Source organism: Microcebus murinus, chromosome 19, assembly GCF_040939455.1.
Source record: "Microcebus murinus isolate Inina chromosome 19, M.murinus_Inina_mat1.0, whole genome shotgun sequence".
Classification (NCBI taxonomy): Eukaryota; Metazoa; Chordata; class Mammalia; order Primates; family Cheirogaleidae; genus Microcebus; species Microcebus murinus.
The window spans coordinates 29,808,836-29,830,742 of NC_134122.1; the positions used below are offsets into that span (position 1 = coordinate 29,808,836).

At 47.5% G+C, this 21,907-nt stretch overlaps 1 protein-coding gene across 11 annotated transcripts in view; it reads left to right on the forward strand.

Moving 5' to 3' along the window:
* The window catches only part of CUX1 (cut like homeobox 1), a 362,228-nt gene that overhangs the window by 192,100 nt on the left and 148,221 nt on the right, over positions 1–21,907 (forward strand). For all 11 annotated transcript variants that reach the window (XM_012758889.3, XM_012758893.3, XM_012758897.3 and 8 more), the window contains exon 4: positions 11,589–11,667. In XM_012758889.3, coding sequence (XP_012614343.1) covers positions 11,589–11,667 — 79 coding nt within the window. The remainder of the gene's footprint in view (positions 1–11,588; positions 11,668–21,907) is intronic.

The window sequence follows — 21,907 nt, forward strand, 5'->3', positions numbered from 1 at the left end:
TTCTTTATAGCTACTACTGGCTCTGAAGATACTGTGTTTCATTGTGCTTCGCTGTATTGTGCTTTGCAGATATTGTGCTTTTTCACAAATTGAAGGTTTGTGGCAACCCTGTGCCAATGCCATTTTTCCAGTAGCATGTGCTCATTTCATATCTCTGTGCCATATTTTGGTCATTCTCACAATATTTCAAATTTTTACACTATTATTTATGTTATGGTGACCTGTTGTCAGTGACCTTTGATGTTGCTATTATAATTATTTGAGGGCACCACAAACTGTGCCTATATAAGATGGTGAACTGAATTCATGTGTTATGTGTTCTGACTGCATTTCTGACTAGCCATTTCCCCATCTCTCTCCCTCTCCTTGGGCTTCCCTATTCCCTGAGACACAACAGTATTGAAGTTAGGCTAATTAATAAACCCTATAATGGCTTCTAGGTGTTCTAGTGGAAGGAAGAATCACATGTCTCTCACTTTAAAAGCTAGAAATGATTAAGCTTAGTGAGGAAGACATGTCAAAAGCTAGGCATCTTGTGACAGTTAATCAGGTTGTGAATTCAAAACAAAAGTTCTTGAAGGAAATCAAAAGTGCTACTCCAGTGAATACATGGATGATACGAAAGCAAAACTGTCTTATCAGCAGATAGGGAGAAAGTTTTCATGGTCTGCATAGAAGATCAGACCAGCCACAACATTCCCTTAAGCCAAATCCTAATCCAAAGCAAAGCCCTAACTCTCTTCAATTCTACGAAGGTTGAAAGAGGTGAGGTGAGGAAGCTGCAGGAGAAAAGTTGGAAGCTAGCAGAGGTTGGATCATGAGGTTTAAGAAAGAAGCCATCTCCATAACATAAAAGTGCAAGGTGAAGCAGCAAGTGCTGATGGAGAAGCTGCAGTAAGTTATCCAGAGGATCTAGCTAAGGTCATTGATGAAGGTGGCTACACCAAACAGTGGATTTTCAGTGTAGGTCAGACAGCCTTCTATTGAAAGAAGCCATCTAGGACTTTCATAGCTAGAGAGGAGAATCAGCCCCTGGCTTCACAGCTTCAGAAGACAGGCTGACTGTCTCAGGAGTAGACCTGAATCAGGTCTACTCCTGAGGGCCACTGCTCAGGAAAACAGATTCCCTTCAAAATATCCCTGCTCACTGACCATATTCCTGGTCGCTCAGGAACTGTGATGGAGATGTACAAAGAGATGGGTGTTGTCCTCATATCTAATAATACAACATCCATTCTGCAGCCCGTGGATCAAAGAATCATTTCAACTTTCAAGTTTTATTATTTAAGAAATATATCTCAAAAGGCTTAACTGCCATAGATAGTGATTTCTCTGATGGATCTGGGCGAAGTAGATTGAAAACCTTCTGGAAAGGATTCACCATTCTAGATACCATTAAGAACATTTGTAATTCATGGGAGGGGGGCAAAATAGCAACATTAACAGAAGTTTGGAAGAAGTTGATTCCAACCCTCATGGTAGACTTTGAGGGGTTCGAGACTCCAGTGGAGGAAGTAACTGCAGATGTGGTAAAATACCAAGAAAACTATAATTAGGGGTGGAACTTGGAAAATGTCACTGAATTGCTGCAATCTCATGGTAAAACTTGAATGGATGAATACTTGCTTCTTGTGCATGAGCAAAGAAAGTGGTTTCTTGGGCTGGAATCTACTCCTGGTGAAGACGCTGGGTACACTGTCGAAATGACAGCAAAGGATGAGAACATTACATAAACTTAGTCGATAAAGCAGCAGCAGGGTTTTCGAGGACTGATTCTAACTTTGAACAAAGTTCTGCTGTGGGTAAAATGCAATCAAACAGCATCACGTGTACCGAGAAATCTTATGTGAAAGAGTCGATTGATGCAGCAAACTTCATTGCTGTCTGATTGTAAGGAATTGCCATAGCCACCCCAGCCTTCGGCAGCCACCCCCAGTCAGCAGCCAAGACCCTCCCTCAGCAAAATGATTATGACTTCCTGAAGGTTCAGGTGGTCATTAGCATTTCTTAGCAATAAGCTATTTTTAAATTAAGGTATGCACATTAATTTTTTTAGACATAAAGCACACTTAGTAGGCAATAGTAAACATAACTAACTTTTATATGCACTGGGAAAACAAATTCATGTGACTCACTTTATTGTGATACTTGTTTTTGTCTTATTCACTTTATCGTGGTGTTCTGGGGCCAAACCCATATTACCTTCAAGGTATGCCCATGTATTAATCTTGTATCGTGCTATCTTGCTAAATAATATATATACTTTTAATTTTTTTTACTCTATATATATGTTATCTGCTCACAAAGACAGAGTTTTAAAAACCTCAGGTAGACATTCCTCCTCTGGGAAATTGTCCCCAGGCTGCTGTGATTTTGTCTCCAGGCTGCTGTGATTTACCCCTGGAGGGCCAGAGTAGGGGAACACATGTCCCATCCCGAGCCCTCGGTGGGTAGAAGTAGGAATCTCTGTCCCCCACAGCATGGGACAGAACACCGCCAAGCACACCATAGGCTCCTTAAACAATGTTATGGACAGAGCGAAGGAATGAATGAAGCAGTGGGTGACAAAGGCAGCCAGCACCTTCCTTCTCTGAAGTGTCCTATTCAGGCTGTGATCTGCCTGCCTGGAGCTTTTACCTGTTGGTTCTGGTTTTGCACTCTGGGGAGAGAGAAGACAGCTAATCCTTCTTCCCCAAGACAGCCTTTCAGATATATGTTGACAGGCGGAATGTCAGATGTACATGGAAGGGCTTTGTAAACTGTAAAGGAGGGTGGAAGTGCCTGCTGCCATTTTTATCATCTTTGCTATTATTCTTGCACTGTCCTCTGCCACGCATCTCCTCTCCGTGGCCTCACACCCTCGTTCCCACGCTTGTTCTCCGTGGCTCCTCCAGCTTTCCTGTGTTAGAAACTTTGCAGAGCGTGGGGAGTAATTAAGGAATACTTCCATCAGTTTCTGTAAGAAGCAGTTTTGTGACATTACCCAGGTCTGCAGTGCGTCATCTTCATAGCCAGCACTGCCCTGTGGAATCTGTGCTCCCTGCTCTGAGCAGTGCAGGGACGTCCAGGAAACCCTGTTGGGTGCCCTGGGATGAGAAGGGGTGTAGGCGTGATGCAGCCTCACTGAACTCCCGTGCTGGGTGCTGGAAGTCATGAAGGAACGTGAGTGACCTTGAGAAACAAAGTGGGTGGTGGCAGCTGGGCTCCCACACCTGTCTCCAATTTCTCTTCTCTCCACGTGTCCCCAGGGTCGGCCAGCGTGCTGGGAGAGGGCCTCCCCACACTCCAGGGTCTCTCGTCTCCCTGTGGAGTTCTCGTGGCAATGGCAGGACTAGTCCTTTGCCAAACATGAAGTGAACATATACTTAGAGGGAAATTACCAGGGGGCTGTCCGCTACTTTCATCTTTTTTCATAAAACATGTATGTTCCTTTTACATGGCCATGTTGAGATAAAATCAGACCTGATGCTTTGGCTTGTGTACATGCCTGTTTGGGACAGGACCTTGTCATTTGCAGTTGCTATCTAGTATTGCATGTGGCTCTTCAAAACATGTTTTGAAAAAAATTCTGCAGCCAAACTTAGAGCAAGACAAAATTGTTCTGTCATGTCGCTGCCGTTCTTGCTGAATCGTATTATCTTATAGTCCAGCAGAGCCCATCGATTCGAAAATTCTTTTAATGGTCTGTGTTTATTTCTGAATCATGAGCTTGTAAACCCCAAGGGTGTGCCGGCTAGTGGATTGTTCCTGGGGATGCCATTGCCACTGTGGGGTCTTAAATGCTGTTTAAGTGTCTGGTCCCCCAGGACTTGGAGCATTTTGGCTTTCTGCTTGGTTTGGTAGTGAAGGGGGACAACCATGGTATAGTGGAAAGAAAGTGTTAAGTTTGGATTTATTAGGGAAAGTTGCTGATGTTGACTTGGTTTCTGTACAGACATTGCCAGATGCTTGATGTAGAAGGTTCTCTTATTTTGCCACAGCAACTCAGTAAGGATAAGTTTGTTCCCCTTACTTAACAGATGAAGAAATCAAGGCTTAAATAAATCTCCCAGCCAGTGTGTACCAGACCTGGGACTCAAACCCCAAGTATGTCTTTTCTTCAAAGCACACACTCCTTCCACCGGCCACGTGGGCCCAGGCCCCAAATCCAGCCCCTGTGCGCAGTGCTGGGATGTTGTCATTTCCTGGGGGCAGGGGGGGTGGGGGTAGGGGCCAGGTTCTGAGTGACATCGTTGTTTCCTGCCTCTGAGAAGTGGAGGTGGCAACATGGCGGCTCCTTCACTGTTTACCAAGTTGCCGCCATGGCTTTGACCTTCACCGCATCTAAAAGGTAGCCTCCCCACTTTCCAGATAAAGAAACCGAGGCCCAGACAGGTTAATTCAGTGGCTCAGGTAGTGCTGCTGTCTTAGTGTTGGAGCTGGGCCCCCAGCCCTGGTGTGCCGGCAACATATTCCAGCCCTCGAACCTGGGGGCGCTGTCCTGCCTGCCTCCCAGTGCGGAACCTTTCTCGTTCCAGCATACACAGCACTTCTTAAGCCCCAGTTTCCATCCCCACAGATAATCTAAAGACCCATCTTTCTGTTTCGTGCTACTTTGGTGATCCCTGGGCCCTCGTAAAAGTCCACGCCATTGTCTCTGTCTGTGCCTCTCAACTCGTGTGCCAAGACACCCTACTGTGTGGCACATGGAGGGCCCAGTGGGGCAGCACCAGGCTTCTGGGGGCCCCTATACATTTGCTAAGTCTGCCACAGTCCAGCGTGCAAAAGAGTATCGCCCTTTTCACCGTGACTGGGTGTGCAACGCTTATGGTGTGCAGCCTGCCCTCGGGCGGGGTTTTTGACTCACCCCGTGCAAACAGAGCATCGTATAATAGTTACAGCTGTAGAATATTCTGGGCCCACCAAGTGCCAAGCCCAGTGTAGGCGCGTTGCACCCATTCCTTCTTAATACTTAGGAGAGGCTGCAAAGAGGTCTTGTTTTCTCCATCTTAGAGATATCACGCAGCCAGTCGATCTCAGCCCCAAAGCATCTCCATCTTTTTCTGTTCTGTGTACACCGCCTCACCAGGGGCTTCTTGTTCCCACAAGGGCAGTTTGCTCTTCCCCAAAGTAGAGAACAGCTTGGTTCCTGTTGTTCTATCCCGGCACTTCCCACTGTCCAGGCGAGATAAACCGTGGTGGATAGTAAAAGCTTTCTTGACGCTTTCAATTATGGGAAGCCACTTCCCCCATGCTGGTCTTCCCAAGTAATCCACGTTGCTGGACTCAGGAGTGAGTTTTAAGCCCCTCTTGGGGCTAAAGAGAAGTGATTAAGGTAAAGTGGCCACCTAGTTCCTCCCGGACCCAGGGCCACCATGGAGGACGTGTCATGTTCGGTGGAGAGGAGAGGCTGTAGGTAGTGTGGTCACCGGCTGCTGGTCTGCAGTGTCCCCACTAGAAGTCATGAGGGGGCTTCAGTTAAGGCTGAAATGTCAAAGGCAGAAATGAGATTATGGCTCTGAAATTGATTTCACTTGCAGATGGGTTAGGGTTTCCTGCAGGGAATGTTATTTTAAGACATAAGATAACCCCTGAGGAGTTGCAGAAACCCATTGTAGATGCTGTTTAAGAGAACATCTTTCATCTAGGGGAAAAAAAGAAAACGAGAGACTATCAAAACAGGTGAATTCTTTTTAAAGTGGACGTTTCTTCTCCTGTACAGTAACTAATGCTCTGAGCATGAGAATTCGCCTCTCGCTGACCTCTAAGATTTGGACACAATGAGTTGCTATTTGCATGGCGAGCAGTTCTCCTTCTAAAACACCTCATAGCTCGGAGATGCTCTCCCACCCTGGAAACTAGCTCGTGGATCGCTCCATGCTGTTGTCGTATCTGCCTCGTGCCATCCTGCTAGAGTTCCTGCAAGACGGGCATTTCCGTCATTCCCCTTTCCTAGCCATGGAACATGAGGTTCAGAGAGGCAGAGGCTCCGTAGCCGGCTCGGTGTTCCAGAACCCATCCTGGAGCCATGTCTTAAATCTAGTCTTCTGATGTCAAATTTAGTGCCCTTTTTACTATTGATATATCATACCATGATTTACCCTCAACCTCTAGACAAAAATAAACAATCAAGCTTCAAAACAAATAAACCAAAATCCTTTAGCTCTCAAGATTTTGGTTGTTTAGTCCTTATTTTTACTTTGTGTACCTTCTTAGAGATGTGGCCATCTGTTAAGACCTGTGATAGCTTTTACTAGATGGTGCCACAGTAACAAACAACTCCCAATCGCAGTGGCCTATAACAAAAGACTGTTCCTTGTTCATATCATATGTCGGCTGTGATTCTGCCCTGGCACCCTGGGTGGTCTTCATTTGAGATCTCAGTGGAAGAAGCAGCTCCTGTCAAGTCATACCATTCTCACGGCAGAGGACGCAATGCAATGGCTGAGCCATGTCATGACTCTTAAATGTTATGATCAGACGTGACACGTGGCACTCTCACGTACATGCCATTGGTCAAAGCCATTCACATGGCCACACCTGAGGTCTTGAGTGGAGAAGCACCCACGTGGCAGGTGCTATCATACCACACGTCAGGTGCAGTGGGCGGGGCTGTGTGCTGCCTCCTGCAGGGACAGTGGGTGGCGATTGGGAGCAGCAGCGCCGTATGCCTCGACTCTCGGAACCCCGCAGCACCACTCTGCTGGCACCAAACACCTGGGCACTTCTCATCCCTTCTGAATCTCAGGGGTCTCCTGATGGATTCTGTGAACTTGCTCTCCAACCTGGACTCTGAGTTTCTCTACCACTATAAGTAGATACTGGTGGATTGAGAGTTAGAATAAAAATCCTTCGTGTAGACGTCTGTTTATGAATGTAATACTCGTTATGTAAAAAACCGAACCCAACATTATGAAAGTGATGTTGCTGAAAGGGTAACGGTCGAATCCAGTAGCAGCCATCGAGCACGTTGCCACAGCCAGGATGTGTGGCTCGAGAGCGCTCGTGGGTGTGTACAGTGGGAAAGACAAGCCAGTGGGCTGCCACCAGCCAAGTGGCTGCCATCACGTTGCAGTGCAGGAGGCACGCTTACTGAACAGAGAACTCTGCATGTTAAGCATTTTTATAAAGATTTGAAACTGGATTTCTTAACTGTTTGCTCACTTCTGCAGCTGAAACAGTTGGCCAATTGAGGTAGACTTTCATTCACACGGTAAAACTGTATTGAACACCTGTGTGCCAGTGGCTGGGAGGAAAGGCAGTTGACACTACAGCCTGGTTTGGGCTTTCCAGGAATTCAGAAACCCCCAGGGAGGAGCCTTATCTGTAGTCCTGGGACTCCAGGGCAGTCCTGGGCAGCAGTGGGAGTGGCCGCAGGGAGGATCAGCGCTGAGCCAGGGATCAGGGGAGCATTCCAGGGAGGCGCCTTCCAGGCTGAAGGGAAATTGCTCATGTATTCAGGGAACAGGGAGTGACCGGGTGTGGCTGGAGTGGGAGGCGTGGCAGGAGGTGAGCTTGAAAAGTAGGCTGATCCCTTGGAGTGGGGCAGGTTCTCCCCAGGGCCTGACAGCCTCTAGATCTGCCCCAGTCCTGCCTATACAGTGGTGCTACTTTTGCAAATGGTTTTAAGGGCGTGGGAATCTCTACCTTGGGCTGACGTGGGTGCATGAAATACCCAGGATCCTAGCTTCAGCAATCCTTGTCTCAAGACTTTACCCCAAACCTCGTCTCGTCACAAATCTGTTCCCTCTTGTAGGGGACCAAGCTGTGACTCACCCCCTCCAAGGCATGTAGCGGACAGCCATGTACCTGGTGTCAGGCGGGTATGGCAGGTGGAGGGCATGAGGATGAGCAGGACACTGTCCCTTCCCTCCCACCCTCCCTCCCTCCCTCACAGGAGGGCCCCTTCCCCGACAGTAGCCGCACGGACACCTGAAGGGAAGCTCCTCCTGGTAGCAGAGTCACTGTGGTATGTCCCTTCCCCATAAGCAGCTCACGCTGACTCACCCCGTCTAGATACGATGGAGCTGGCAACAAAGGCAGCTCGCTGGCCCCTTCCAAACTCAGCACACTGCTGGCCAAGGGACCCCAGCACACGGTGTGAAGACAGTGGCGCTTGCACTGAGTCTTGCAGCATAGATAGTCTGGGGTGGACAGAGATGCCAGCAAAGGGCATTCCACATATCAAAACCACAGGACTAGCAAGTCACGGAAATCGCAAGTGTCGGTGGCTAGAGGGTGGTCCACCCCGGGCAAGCTGGGCTGGGAAAGAGAGAGGATAGACCCAAGCTCAGACTCTGGGGCCACCCTCAGTCTAGGCCAGTGGCCATAGGAGGAGCCCAAAGAGTGGAAGAACATACGAAGTATGCGAATTTCCAGAATCAGCAAATTCTTCCCGACAGTTGAGTTCTAAAAATCTCATAAGGTGGTCAGGGGACCTCATCACGTAGCGCAGCCAGGCACAGAGTACTCTTCATCTCCTTCAGGAGCCTCATGGTCCAGTTGCTTAATGAATCGATTAAACTCATTGGCCTGGCCTTGTTCCCAGCACTGGGCTTGGATCCCCTGGCCTTGGTGCAAGAAAGAAGGGGAGAGCACTCGGAATCGTGGTTCCCAGGGCTGCCTAGCAAATACCACAAACTGAGCGGCTTCAACAGCAGAATTTTATCTTCTCATGCATGGTCGGGAGGCTGGGAAGCCAAGGCCCAGGTGTCAGCAGGGTTGGTTCCTTCTGGGCACAGCCAGGGGCGTCTGCTCTGTGCCTGTCTCCAGCCGAGGAGGGGGTGTTGCTGGTGATCTTGTGCATTCCTTGGCTGACAGACATATCACCCTGGTCTTTGCCTACATCTCCATGTGTCGTTCTCCCTGGGTATGTGTCTGTGACCATGTCCAGACGTCTCCTTTTTGTCTGGTCCGACTGGATTAGGACCTTGTCTTAACATGATCACCTGCAAAGCTCCTGTCTCTAAATGAGGTTGCCTTCACCGTATTGGGGTCAGGACTTCAGCATCTTTTGGGAGACACAGTTCAACCCATCACAGCCCCCAAGTGTGACATACAGATCGCCAGCCCCCACCTCCATGTCCCCATGAACAACCCAGACAGGAGAGAGAAGGACAATGTTCAGGATCCTTCCAGGGCCTGTCCTCTGCCTCCAGAGAGGCAGCCGCCCTTCGTGCCCCCGCGTCAGGAACACCTGACAAGTGTCAGCCCAGTTCTCGGGCCTGGCTGCTCCCCACGACCACACGGCTCGTAGGAGGAGCCAGGAAGCCTCCCAGGCAGCTGGAGAGGCAGCTGCAGATCCACGTTTACTCCAAACATCTCTACATAGTAGTTATATATGGTTGAAATAGTGCCATTAAGACATTTCCCAAAATTTGTAATAGACATTTAAAAAGATGTATGTTAGTGGAAGAAAACACAATACAAAATTTTGCATATGTTTTGACTTCAGATACACGCACATTTTAAACAGCTTTATTGAGATATAATTCACATACCATATAATTTACACATTTAAGGCCTGCAGTTTATTGACTTTTAGTATATTTGCAAAGTTGTGCAACCGTCACCACAATTGTAGAAATTTTCATCATCCCCAAAAAGAAACCACACACCCCTTAGCCGGTATCCACCAACCCTCCCTGTTCCCCACCCCTGGCTCTAGACAACCCTAATCTACGTCTGTCTCTCATTTCCCAATGTGCCTGCATTTCATTCAACTGTATTGTTTAATTAGAAAAAAATGGAAGAGAATTACAGACCAGACAGTGTGACTCCCACCAGTGAATAGCAGAATTATGATTTTAATTTTCTTCTCTATATTTTTTATATTTTTCTAATTATACAATGAGCATGTATTGCTAAAAATGGGGGGGGCTTTTTTAAAAAAAGAGAGAGAGCTATCTTGTAATATTAATAGTCCTTTTGGGTTATTCTGACCCCCCCCCAACACCTAGATCACAGCCTTATTTTGTGATGGCGGGGTATGTCTGTGTTCCAAATGACTGACTTCAGATTGGAATTTTGGAGCACAAGTTGTCAGAAGTTGGAATGCTCTCGTTGTGTTGGTTTGGTCTACGTCAGATTTCCCAGACCATCCTGCTCACCCTGTCCCCTCATCCCTTAGTGTCTAACCGTCCTTAATCAGGTGACCTCTCAGCCCTTAACAAATTGTCGGTTGGCTCAGGCGAGAGGCCCTGTAATTAAACCACATCCTTTGCCTCTTTAATAACATTGGAGACAGAGAACATAATTCTATGAGGGGACAGAAGGAATATATAATTTGGTGTCCTTTTCCTGAGCCAGTATGAACTTCGTGCATGTACAGTCTTGCATGCTTCAGGGTACAAAGTCATCTGTTGTCTCAGCAATTGTGCGTGTGAGCTAAGTACTATCACAAGTCGATCGGCATTTGGAAGCTCTTTGGATGTGTGTCTGGCGTACTTGGGGGTTTCGAACTTCACCTTTTTTTGAGTAATGGATGTCTACACTGGGAGAACAAACTCAGCTGGGTCAATTCACAAGACAAACCAGTCCTGGCCAGTGTCGCAGAACCTCACCCACTGCCTAAGCTAGAAAGCCGGTGCCCTGTTCTTCTGGGCCCCCGATCTCTCACCTGCCTCTCCCCCTCAGCGCCCACGGCCCTGCCCCACACATTTCTCACCGGGACCGGGAAGCACCTCCCAGGGGGTCTCCTTCCTGCCCTTCCTGTGCTTCTTCCGCTTTGGCTGATGCTCAGGTAACATAGGTCGGGATACCACCCCGCTTGCCTGTCCAGTGTTGTCACCTGTGTCCATGTTCCTACCCCAGCAGGCTTGCTCATCTCCCAGCCCCAACCATGGTCTTAATCTGCGTTTCATGGACAGAGCACAAACTGATGTGTGAGTGTCCTAAAATAGAATGCGTAACTCCGCGCGCGCGCGTGAGTGTGTTTGCGTGGGGGAGCAGGCTGGGGGTGGGACAGCTCTTAGCTTCATAAAATTCTTAAAGAGGATCTATGACCCTCCAGATTTCAGAACTTTGCTCTGGGTGTTTGCATGTGTTCTTACATGCATTGCCTCTCCTGTCCACCCCGGGAGCTGCTCTTGAAGACTGTGTTCCAGTGTGACAGCTTTCCTGCCTGAGGTCCCTTTCTCTGTGTCCCCCGAGCACTTTTCTGGCTGGAATTTAATTACTTGTTGACATACCTGTTTCCCCCACTAGACCCCAGCTCCTGGGATTAGGAGCTATCATCGCTCCCTGCCAACCCCCGCCCCACCTTCCCAAGCACGATGTCTAGTGCGCGGTCAGCCCTTAGCAGCACTTGCAGAGGGAAAGAGGCCAGGAAGGGCACGCCAGACCATTTTCTCTGTGGAAAGCTCACCCAGGGGTCCCTGCTTAGTGCGGTGAGTGGCCTCCTTCACCCTGATGGTCTGGGCCACAGAGACTGTCTCCCTCTTACGTGGCTGCGGGCTTTCCCCTGAGGGGCTGAAGGCCCAGTTGTCAAGCATCTACACGGAGACTTTCGTTTGCTCTGGGAACTCACTAGATATATAATGATTTTTAAATTACCTCTTGACAAATTTTGAGATCTTTGTTTTTCTTTTCTTTCCTTCCTCCCCTCTCAGATTGACGCACTGAGCAAGAGAAGCAAAGAGGCTGAGGCAGCCTTCTTGAACGTCTACAAGAGATTGATTGATGTCCCAGGTAAGCCCCGGCACCGATAGCCCCCTGTGGGGCTCTGCGACTGAGTGGTGGGTGTTGGGCTCCTTCTCAGCTTTCCAAGGAACATACGCCCTTAGAAACCAGGGAGTTCCCAGAAACGTGAATTCTCCATCACCCAGTCTTCAGATAGGGATAGAAATTCGATGCACTTATTAAAGTACCCATGTAATTGCTAGTAAACACAGAAACCCAGATCTCTGGGGCTACCGACGGTATAATACATGTGTGCACCACAGAGAAGACGTAGGATGTGTCTGTGTGCTGCGCACAAGTCTCCTGAACTGCTGGGCACCACCTTCAGGACTTCAGGAATGGCCCTGACAGGATATCTCGAATGCCTCACTCCCCTGCCAGGTCATCAGGATTAGTGACCTCCGGACTAGTCCTTCACTTAAGGGTTACAGGCAGAGAGGGTAACTCATGATTTTTAGCCACACTAAATATGCGAGTTGTTTCTTCTTTTAAAGGAACTAAAGAGTTAAAATTTAAATGATGTTTGTTAGGTATTCTGAGAGTTAATGGCTTCTGATTTCTTATTTTAGAAAAGTGAGACGGAATTTACAGCACCTAGACCCACTGGTCCTGTTGTTGGTCCTCTGCTCCCTGGTGACTTAGAATCTGTAGGGAGATGACATGATGACATGACCACGTGGGTCCCAACCCAGTCCTGGGTTGAGGACTGAGAGACTGATGAGAAAATTAGGAAAACCACTTAGATGTCTTCCTCTGCCAACCAAAGAAACCTAATTACCACCACCACCCCTCCCCACCCAGAGTCACCTGCTTACCTATATTAGTAAGCTCTGAATATCACTGACGTTACTAGAGCTACTTCAGCCAAGCAAGGCAGAAACAGGTCTCCTTCGTACCTGTACTTATGTTCTAGTTCAGATCCACTATAGCTTTTCTCTTCCCTCTTGGAGTTGGGATTGCTAAAGGGCATCAGAAAGCACTTTGGCCAGGGAGTGGGAAGATCTGGATTCTCTTGCCACAGGCTTGTTGTGAAGTCTTGATCACATTCCTTTTCCTCTCTGGGAATAGCCTGGCAGCAGAGAATGACTTGCTTTGTTCTAACCTTTTGCTGTTGTGGGAGCTTATCTAACACTTAGTTCCCAAGTCGAGCTCTTTGATTTTCTGCAAGAGTTTGTATGTGACTAGGGGTTCCCCAAAGACTGACCAAGCCCCGCAGGTGGTTCCTTCGTAGTAAATAGATCATCTGATGTCCTGCTCTTCCCCAGGTATCAGCAGCTTGGCAGGCGTGAGGTGGTTGGTGGCTGCGAATTCTCTCTGAACTGTGTCACGTCCATACTGATTCAGGGATAAAGAATTTACAGAAACAGTGCAACCTGGACTTTGATAAACAGAACTTTTGATTTCCAAAGAGTTCCTTCTTTTAAGTTTTCTGTTCTTCATGCTCAGGAGGGTCCTGCCCCATCCTGTTCCCAGAAGCTCTTGCTTCTGAGGAGCAGGGTCCCCGAGGGGAGTGCTTTCCAGCCAAAACCTCTGCGTCCGTCATGTTGGTGACTCATTTGAGAAAGGGCCGGCTTATTCTGTCTTTGCCAAAGACCCAGAGAGCCTTTGCTCCTGTTTTCTGCATAACCTAGAATCTCATTTTTAGAGGTCAAATTTGTACCTGGATTTTCCCCTAGTGAAGTTTCCCAACTGGGCAGCCACTTTAACAAGCTGTTAGGTTCCTTTTTCTACAATTATAGAAAAGAAGAGGCCATTTTCCTCATCAGTGTTCCTCTTTGCCTGAGCAGGCCTTTATTCATACAAATTTTATAGAATTTTGGTCACAACATGGGTATATAGTTATATTCTGCTTTTTTCACTTACTATCATTATTATTACTACTACCATAAGCGTTTTTCCTACATTGATGATATTCTTTATAATTGTCATCTCTGGCTGGAGGATAAATGTTTGCAGTTTAGATTCAAAATGGTGGGAGCAACATAATGTCTGATGTTTTCTCTAATAATGAAAGTCAATGAAAATACATCTACATTCCAGGTAGATCATTTTCATGTACCACCTCCCAGCTATTTCTTACAAATGCTGTGGTCTGACAGATCTAACAAGTTACTTAAAAAACAGGAACGGGGCCCGGAGCACTCTACCTGTGTTTTGAAGTCTGGTTATTGCCTGGGTGAAGTAATCCTGTGGCTGAGGCTTACAGGAAGGGCCTGGTCAATAGCGATGGTGCATTTACTGACAGTCACACTGTTGGGGGGAGGCAGGGCCTTCACTGTCTGCATGCTTTGGGCTTTAATCCAGCAGAATCCAGAAACACTTGGGGGTGCGTTAAGTTCCCCTAGTTGCAAGAGACAACAACTCATGCTATCTCAAAAAAATGGAGGAAGCTCTTGGGAATAGCTCGGCAGGTATTTCAGCTACGTGCCATGTGGCCCAACTCCAGGAAGGGCTGCTGAGCCAGCCCCGGGAAGAGGCAGAGCCAGAGTCCCACCAGCCTGAAACTGTCAGGGGCACCTGACCAAACCAGCTCCCACCCACTGTCCCTTCCTGAAACTTTATTTATTTGTGTGTTTTCTTGTTACTTACCTATTGGTCTCACTGCAATGAAAGCTCCTTGAGGCTTTGCTTTGTTGCTTTCTGCCCAGCCTCTGGCACACAACAGGGATGACATGGTGAGTGACTGAAGGAGTCAGTTGACCCAAAGCCCCACCTCCAAGTCCTCAGCAGCAGAGTTCGTGAAGGGTCACATTGGCGACTCCTAAAGCTCTGTTCTCACTCCTGAGTGCCAACCTGCATGTCCAGCTGCCTCCTGGACTTCCCCCAGGAATGACTGATGGGCACCTTGCAACCATTGGGTATGTCTCCAAAAGCTGTTCTTCCTGCATTCCTGCTCTTAGCGAAGGCATGATTTCCCACCCGGCTGCCCATGCCAGAGCATGTGGTCCCCAAGTCCTGGCCATCCCATCTCCAGGATGTGTCTTGATTCCATCCGCTTCTCTCCACCCCACTTTGTGCAATTCAGGTCAACACAAGAGTCTTTGCACTTGCAGCGTGGCCAGACCCCTTCTCTGCTGGCCCCCCAAGTCTGGCTGGGGTGTGCCCTTCTCATACACACACACCCCCGCCCATCCCTGTCACAACTACTTGCTAAGTCTGTGTCCTTTCTGGCAAGGCAGAGATATCGGGACAGTGTGATCTTGTCCCTAATTATTTCCCTAGCGTCTGCCCCAGTGCCTGTCATGTAGCAGAAACTTCATAAGTGTTTGTCAAATGAATGCATAAATTAGTGGATCAAATTATTTCTTCAAAATGCTCTCTGGGTTTTTTGGTCTCAGGCTTTAATTGTTCACACTGAACCATCCTCGTGAGATTGACGCTTCCCACTGAGGGCGAGCACTCCGAAGCATTAGACACGTCAGTTGCAAGAGAACAGAACGTATCTTTTATGGAGTTGTAGCAGTTTAATAGCTCTCTGAACTCTCATTTTGCTTTGGTGTCACTCTATAAAGATTTACATGCCTGCATAGACATTTATACCGCACTTAGCATTCAGGGTTCATCAAACCAGTGCACGCGCTTCTGGGGGCTTCGGTTTTGTGGCTAGTGTGTTATGTCCAGGATTTGTGTGATGCGTCAGCTGTCCTGCCGACCTGGCACCAAGCTGGGATCTCCCTCCATGCCAGTCCCCGCTTCCGCCCACTTCCGCTTCAATGGTCTGGCCCAGCTGGGAGGGAGAAAGAAAGCTGAGTCATCCGGGGCTCCCCCTCTTCATCTTCCACATCAGAAGTCCCAGCTAATGTTATTTCTCCTTCCAAAATCTCCTTCCTGTCCAAGACACTGGATAAACATTTAGGTACATAGTAGAATTGAACCACCATGGTCCTGAGGGGTCCTCTGAGCAGTTAAAACAGTTAAGACCTGATATTTCCATTCTTTTCATTTGCCACCGGCTTGCTCCTCATTCCTTAGTCAATTCTGAGAGTATTTTCAGGCGCTTTTCATTGGAAGTATCTTCCTTTAGCCAAACCATGCTCTTCTGCAGGCTGCTATGACCCTCATCTTCCTGGTTGTTACTTGGTCAGTGCCTGAGCCTCAGAGACACAGCAGCCAGCGAGGTGCCTGCCCTCGTGGACTTTAGATCTGGTGGGAATACAGGCATTAAAAAGTAATTACACAAATAATGACTGAGTTTTAGGCATGATGAGTGCTTCCACAGTAAAACCCACCAAGACCAAGATGCTTGCAGTGGTCACAGGGCCGCTTCTAGGAGTCACGCTGGGTAGAGGACCCCCTGCTCCCCAGGTGTGGGTCACCTGGCTGCAAAGGGATGCAGGGCCTGGGTGGTTATGTGAAGGCTTCTGGACTTCACCTAACAGAGAAGCCATTAATGGGCTTTACCCAGTGAAATGGTATGATCAGATTTGTGTATCGGAAAGGTCATCCTGGCTGCAGTGGGGACAACAGATTGGAAAGAAGTCTAAAGCGATTCAGGGGCAGGGAGAGACAGGTCTCTTGGCGTCTGATGGTGGGGGCGAAATTTGGAGAGAAATGGATAGATAACCCACTGTTTTGAGGAGGTAGAATGGATTTGACTGTTGGTGGGACGGGAGGTTAAGGAAGGCAAGTAGGATAGCTCTGTCTCGGGACTTCTATCTGGAAAACAGTACTGTGTGTGTGGATCCATCTACTTTACAAAATTAAAAGAAAGACCAAGAAAACGTTTAGTGAATGAGTCTCCTGTCCCTGATTCTATTATTATCCCTCTTTGTGGTTCCAGTTGAAAATGGCCTTTGCCGTTATCGTCAACATCATAGCAGAAGGATAGAGGGTTTTACATTTAGAGTCAGGAGCAAGTTGCAATTTTACGTCGTTAATTTAATTGGCTTTCATCTGTCAGTTTTCTCATGGACAGATTTTTTGTCATAACATGTACGATCAATACATAGGGATTATCGCAAACTTAAATGCTTAATTTTTAAAATTCTAATGCACCTGTAATTGAGATTCATATTTATGAATTTGCTAGTAATTAGCTACATGAGGAAAAGCATCATAACTGTCTGCCAGTATCACACCTTGGTAAGGACACCTGGGCAAGGCGAGCCCCCCAGGACGGGAGGTTCCTCTGTAGCAGGCTCCCTCCTCCGAGAGGCCAGCATCCTCGTGCATCAGCGTCTGTGTCTGTGGATGAGAGCAGAGTTCGGTGACTATCTGTCAAGAACAGTGAGTCACAGCGTGCAAGGAAGGGTTCGAACGTGCTGTTGAGAAAGTCACATAGACGCTTACCCTCAGTCAGCGTCTCCTGGCAGCCCACGGCATGCAGGCCCCAGACCGCGTGCCTAAACAGATACGAATGCAAGCAGAGCTCGGCCCATGGCCCCCATCCCATTCATGGTACTTTTGAAAAAATATTTTATAATTAAATGGGTAAAATAGGCAGCCTCTATCCCTTGCTATTAGGAAAGGAGAAATAAATGTCTCAGCTCTCAGATAGCTGAGACTATTCTGGAATGACTTCCTCTTAAAGGCTTGTATATAGCGAGAATTTTACTGTGTGCTGAGCAAAATTATGGTGGTATGCATAGTCTGCCAGTAATTAACCTTGCGTGGGCGACTTGCTCTTGCTTTTGGTACTTTTCATACTTTTTTACAATGAGCATGTATTTATTTCCACAATGCAGGGAAGCATAATTCAGTAAAATAATCAACTTGCAATCTTCGTTTCTGAATACCCCTTATTAATGTATTACAGATAAGAACTTAGTCAAGTATTTGTAGGATACTTATAAATTTTATAAGGCCCAACTATGACTTTTCTGTCCCAGACATCTTAGTGATGGTCTTTTTAAAAGAGTTCCTAGGTAGAAGAAGAAGATTCAAAGTCGGTGCAGCCACCACCTGTGCCCTGATACTGCAGAACTTCTCTGCTTTCGCTGCAAAGTTCAAGGGAAGAATCTCTTTGCAAGTTGTCCTTGCCTCCATCTGCAACCCCCCGCCACGTATAAGAATCATATTTTACTCCTTGCTGAGATGTGGTTTAGCTCCTACAGATACAAACCCTTCACACATAAAGGCAATGCCTAGAAGGGTTTATTTTAAGATTTAAGTCTTAGGAAGCACATTACCAGTGATATAAAATATTCATTGACTCATGAAACACTGCTAGAACTCGGCGTTTCATGACCGACGCTTCTCACTTTATTTCCATAGGATAACTGGCCTGTAATTGTGCAAAGTAGATGTCGTAGGTTTTTGGAAGTCCTAAACGAGAACTGGCTGAAAAGAGCCTATCTGTAAGTAAGCCGTTCCATTTTCAGAGCCTGCTCCAACGTGCCCATGCTCCCGGGAGCTCCTAGGGGAGGCTTCCATCTGGGTTTAGGAAAACCTTCCCTCCTGGTGAACATCCCGTCGGCCCAGCCTGGGAGGCTCTAGAAATGAAGTGGCATGTCATCGTTCCTGAGAATTGCTTTTTAATTCTCCATGAGAATAAAATAGCAATCTGGTTTTTGTGCCTGTTACTTGTCAAGTGAGGACACATTATAGGTTAAAATTAGAAAACACTGTTGCTTCCATTCTTTTCTCCTCCCTGCTTGCCCCTCACTCAAGGATCCCAGAGTAGGACTTCTGGAAAAAACAGTGACGAAATCTTGAGATTTAGTTAGAAATAGCCCTTGTTTTTCATGCCAAGATTTTAATTGGTGTGCTACTTGGTGGCATTCTTAACGGCTGTTCCAGCCCGATTCTGGAAAGAGACTCCAGTCCGTGTATTCCAGGTCTCCTGGTGTTGGCAACCGAGACCCAGTGCCCATGGCCCCTCCAGAGAGCTCTCTGGAACTTCAGTAGCCTGAGACGTGCAGGAGCCCCTGTACACATCTTCACTTTGCTGTCTTAAAACATCTTCATTCATATTATTAAGAATCAACCGCAGGCACCAAAGCAGGACAGAAAGCGGAAGTGAGGCCAGAGGAGTGAAGCCCTGTCTGTTGCCAACATCATGTGCCCTCCTGCCTGGGCTGCAGGTCCCCAAGCCCAGAGCTGGTCCCGAAGCACCTCGGGGGACAAGGGCCAGTGGTGCACTGTGTCAGCGCTCAGGGATTGGAAACCAGACGAGGTGGCAGCTTCTCCATCCTCCTCGAGCAATGCTGGGGGCCTGATCCGCCCCTCCGTTTGGCATGCAGCATGTTTGCAGGCTGAGGAATTAGCTGCAAACATTAAAGAAAAGCAGGCGTGACAAGATGGGTGCCCGAGCCCGTCGCCGCCAGCTTCTGCGTGCTGCTCTCATTCCCAGGGCTTTCTCTCTCCATCCGTCCTCCCCCGGTCCCCTGACACAGCGCTGGAGTGTGGGAACTCCCTGGATGTGACTCGGGGAATCCTCCTGGTGAGCCTGAGTGGAGAGGTGTGTTGCCTGGTTTCCCCTCTGCCATGACTGGGGTGGTCCTGGCACGCTGGGTATCTAGACAGCTTTTCATCAGGCGCTCATCAGCATGCTAATTGCTGTATGACTAATTATGCCCTGAATTCCAGTTGATTTTCTTAATGAGACAGCTGGGTTAATTATGTAATCGTATGATTACATTAGCCTAGAGTGCCCTGGCGAAAAGTAGCGTCTGCCGCGCTGTGATGTCATCGTGGGGATGGTGTTCACAAGGGGTACATTCATCCTCGGGCTGATGGCAGGGGCCGGCCTGTCACCCACAGAGTGCTCTGTGCAAACACGGGCCTCGGGTTTATTAAGATCGGTCTTTTCTGTCCTCACAATATGCGGAGAAGCAGCTCACCAGCAGCCTCCCCTGCCACCCTGAGCCCTCTCCACGCCACGGCCGGCCTGACCCAGCCCGCCAGCCTCTGCAGCCCTGCGTGAGGCCCAGCAGTGTGCTCGTCCCTCTTCCCGGGCCCCCCACCCCTCGCACCAAGACTGGTGGGCTCTGCCAGGGCATGCCAGCACTCCTTTGTGGTGATCAGGGAATCCAAAACAAAGTGTTTGTATTCAAGTCTCCGGAGGCCCAGCGTGAGTTTATAATAACACACAAACAGCCATCGATGGGCCCCCACCTTATTGCCCACTGTGCCCCATGTACATTTCATGCCTCCTTTCTGCCCTGATCTCTAACGCACCTCCTCTTTCACCAAGAGCGCACACACGGCATCATCCCTTTCTGGCCAGTTCTCTGTTCCCCATCACAGCCAAACTCCGTGAGAGGTGAGTGCCCGCTGCCTCTACTTCCCGTGTTTCCACTCCTCTTCCTCAGACTTGTGCAGCCGCCTCCTTCTCCTCCAGGCCCCTATTCTTAGCCTCTTCCTCTTCACTCATGTTCTCTCCCTGGGTGACCCCTAGAGCTCCATGTGACCACCAGAGAGCAGTCGATGCCTCCTCCCCCTGCCCCGTGCCCTCCCAGGACAGTAAGTAGTGTCGCCGTCCCTGCAGTTGCTTTGGCCACAATGCACAGGGTCAGCCTGGATTCTGTTCCTTCCCTCACCCCGACAGCCATCTGCCAGTGAGTCTTAGTGATCCGCCTCCAAAAGTATCCTGGATTCAACCCCTTCTCATCACTTCAGCCACCATGCCCTCCCCTCTCGCCCCCCTGGGCTCACACCTTCACTGGATTTCTGCACAGCAGGAGGTGGGTCTGTCTGAGTTGGTGGTCTCCAAACTACTTCTGCTCATGTGCCCCAAGAGCATGAAAGTTTGAATTTGTACCCACAAGACAGTCTTAGTTATCAGTATCATGTACATGTATAATCACACTGTAAATCATATACTAAAAATAGAATAAAAAGATGTGATGAAGAGTATAAGGACTTAAAATTTTAATTTTAGTAGCAATACAAGAAACTTCTTTCTCTCCATAAAAAAATATGTTTTTAAGTCGACTTTATTTTAGGTATAAATATATGCAATAAAATTCACCCATTTCAAGCGTGCAGTTTGACAGTGTGACCACCTTCACAATCAAGATCTAGTAGAACGTCTCTGTCACCTCACAAGTTCTCTTTTGACTCTAAACCCCAGCAATCACTGGTCTGCTCTCTGTTACTGTCAGTCAGGTCATTCCTGGAGTTTCATATAATGGAATCATTCCTATGTATTCTCTTGTGTGGCTTCTTTCACTTAGTATAGTATTTTTGGGATTCATCTTGTTGCTGGGATCAGTAATCCTTCTGTTTTCATTTATGAGTGATATTCCATTGTAGGGCTGTCTGCCGATTTGCCTGTCACCCACCTGTTGATGCCCATTTGGATTGTTCCCAGTTTGTAGCTATTATGAATAAACCTGCTATAAACATTCATGGACAGTTACTATGTGGACATTGTTTTCATTTCTCTTAGGCCAATACCTAGGACTAGAATTGCTAGGTCATAGGGTAGCTCCACATTTAAGTTGGTAAGAAATGCCAAGATGTTTTTCAACGTAGATATATCATTTTATCCCCCAAAAAGAAACATGGGAGAGTTCCGGTTGCTCCATGTCCTCACCATCATTTGGTATTGTCTAATTTTAGACATTCTTGTGAGTGTATAACATATTTCCTTGTGATTTTTGTTTGCTTTTCCTGGTGACTACTAATGCTGCATATTTTTCCTGTGCATTTTTTTCTTCCATAGATCTTCATTTATAAAATGTTTCAATCTTCTTTCCATTTATTAAATGGGTTGTTTGTCTTATTATTGAGTTGTAAGTTTATAGCAGCTTTATTTTTATTTTTTAATTTTATTTCATGTATTTTTTTAAGACAAGATCTTGCTCTTTATCCCAGGATGGAGTATAGTGTCACAACCATAGTTCACTGTAACCTTGAACTCCCAGGCTCAAGAGAACCTCTGTACTCAGCCTCCTGAGTGGCTGAGGCTATAGACACATGCTGCCATGTGGGAGCTGTAAATTTTTTATATGTTCTGCATACAAGTCTGTTGTCAAATACATTCATTGCATATATTCTCTCCCAGTTTTTTGTCATTTGAAGAGCAGAAGTTTTTTCTTTTAATAAAGTCTACCCCCTCCCCCTTTTGGGGTGGTTCTTGCTTTTTATGTGTAAAGAAATCATTGCCTGCTCCCAAGGTGGTATTTTCTCCTGGTTTTTGGTTTTGTTTTGGGTTTTTTTTTTAAGATGTATAGTTTTATTTTTTTACCTTTAGGCCTCATGCATTTTGAGTTAATTTTTACATATCATATGAAGTAAAGGTGGAGTTTTGTTGAAAATCAGTGGATGGCGTGTATGTGGCAGTCTTTCCCTGGACCCACTGTTG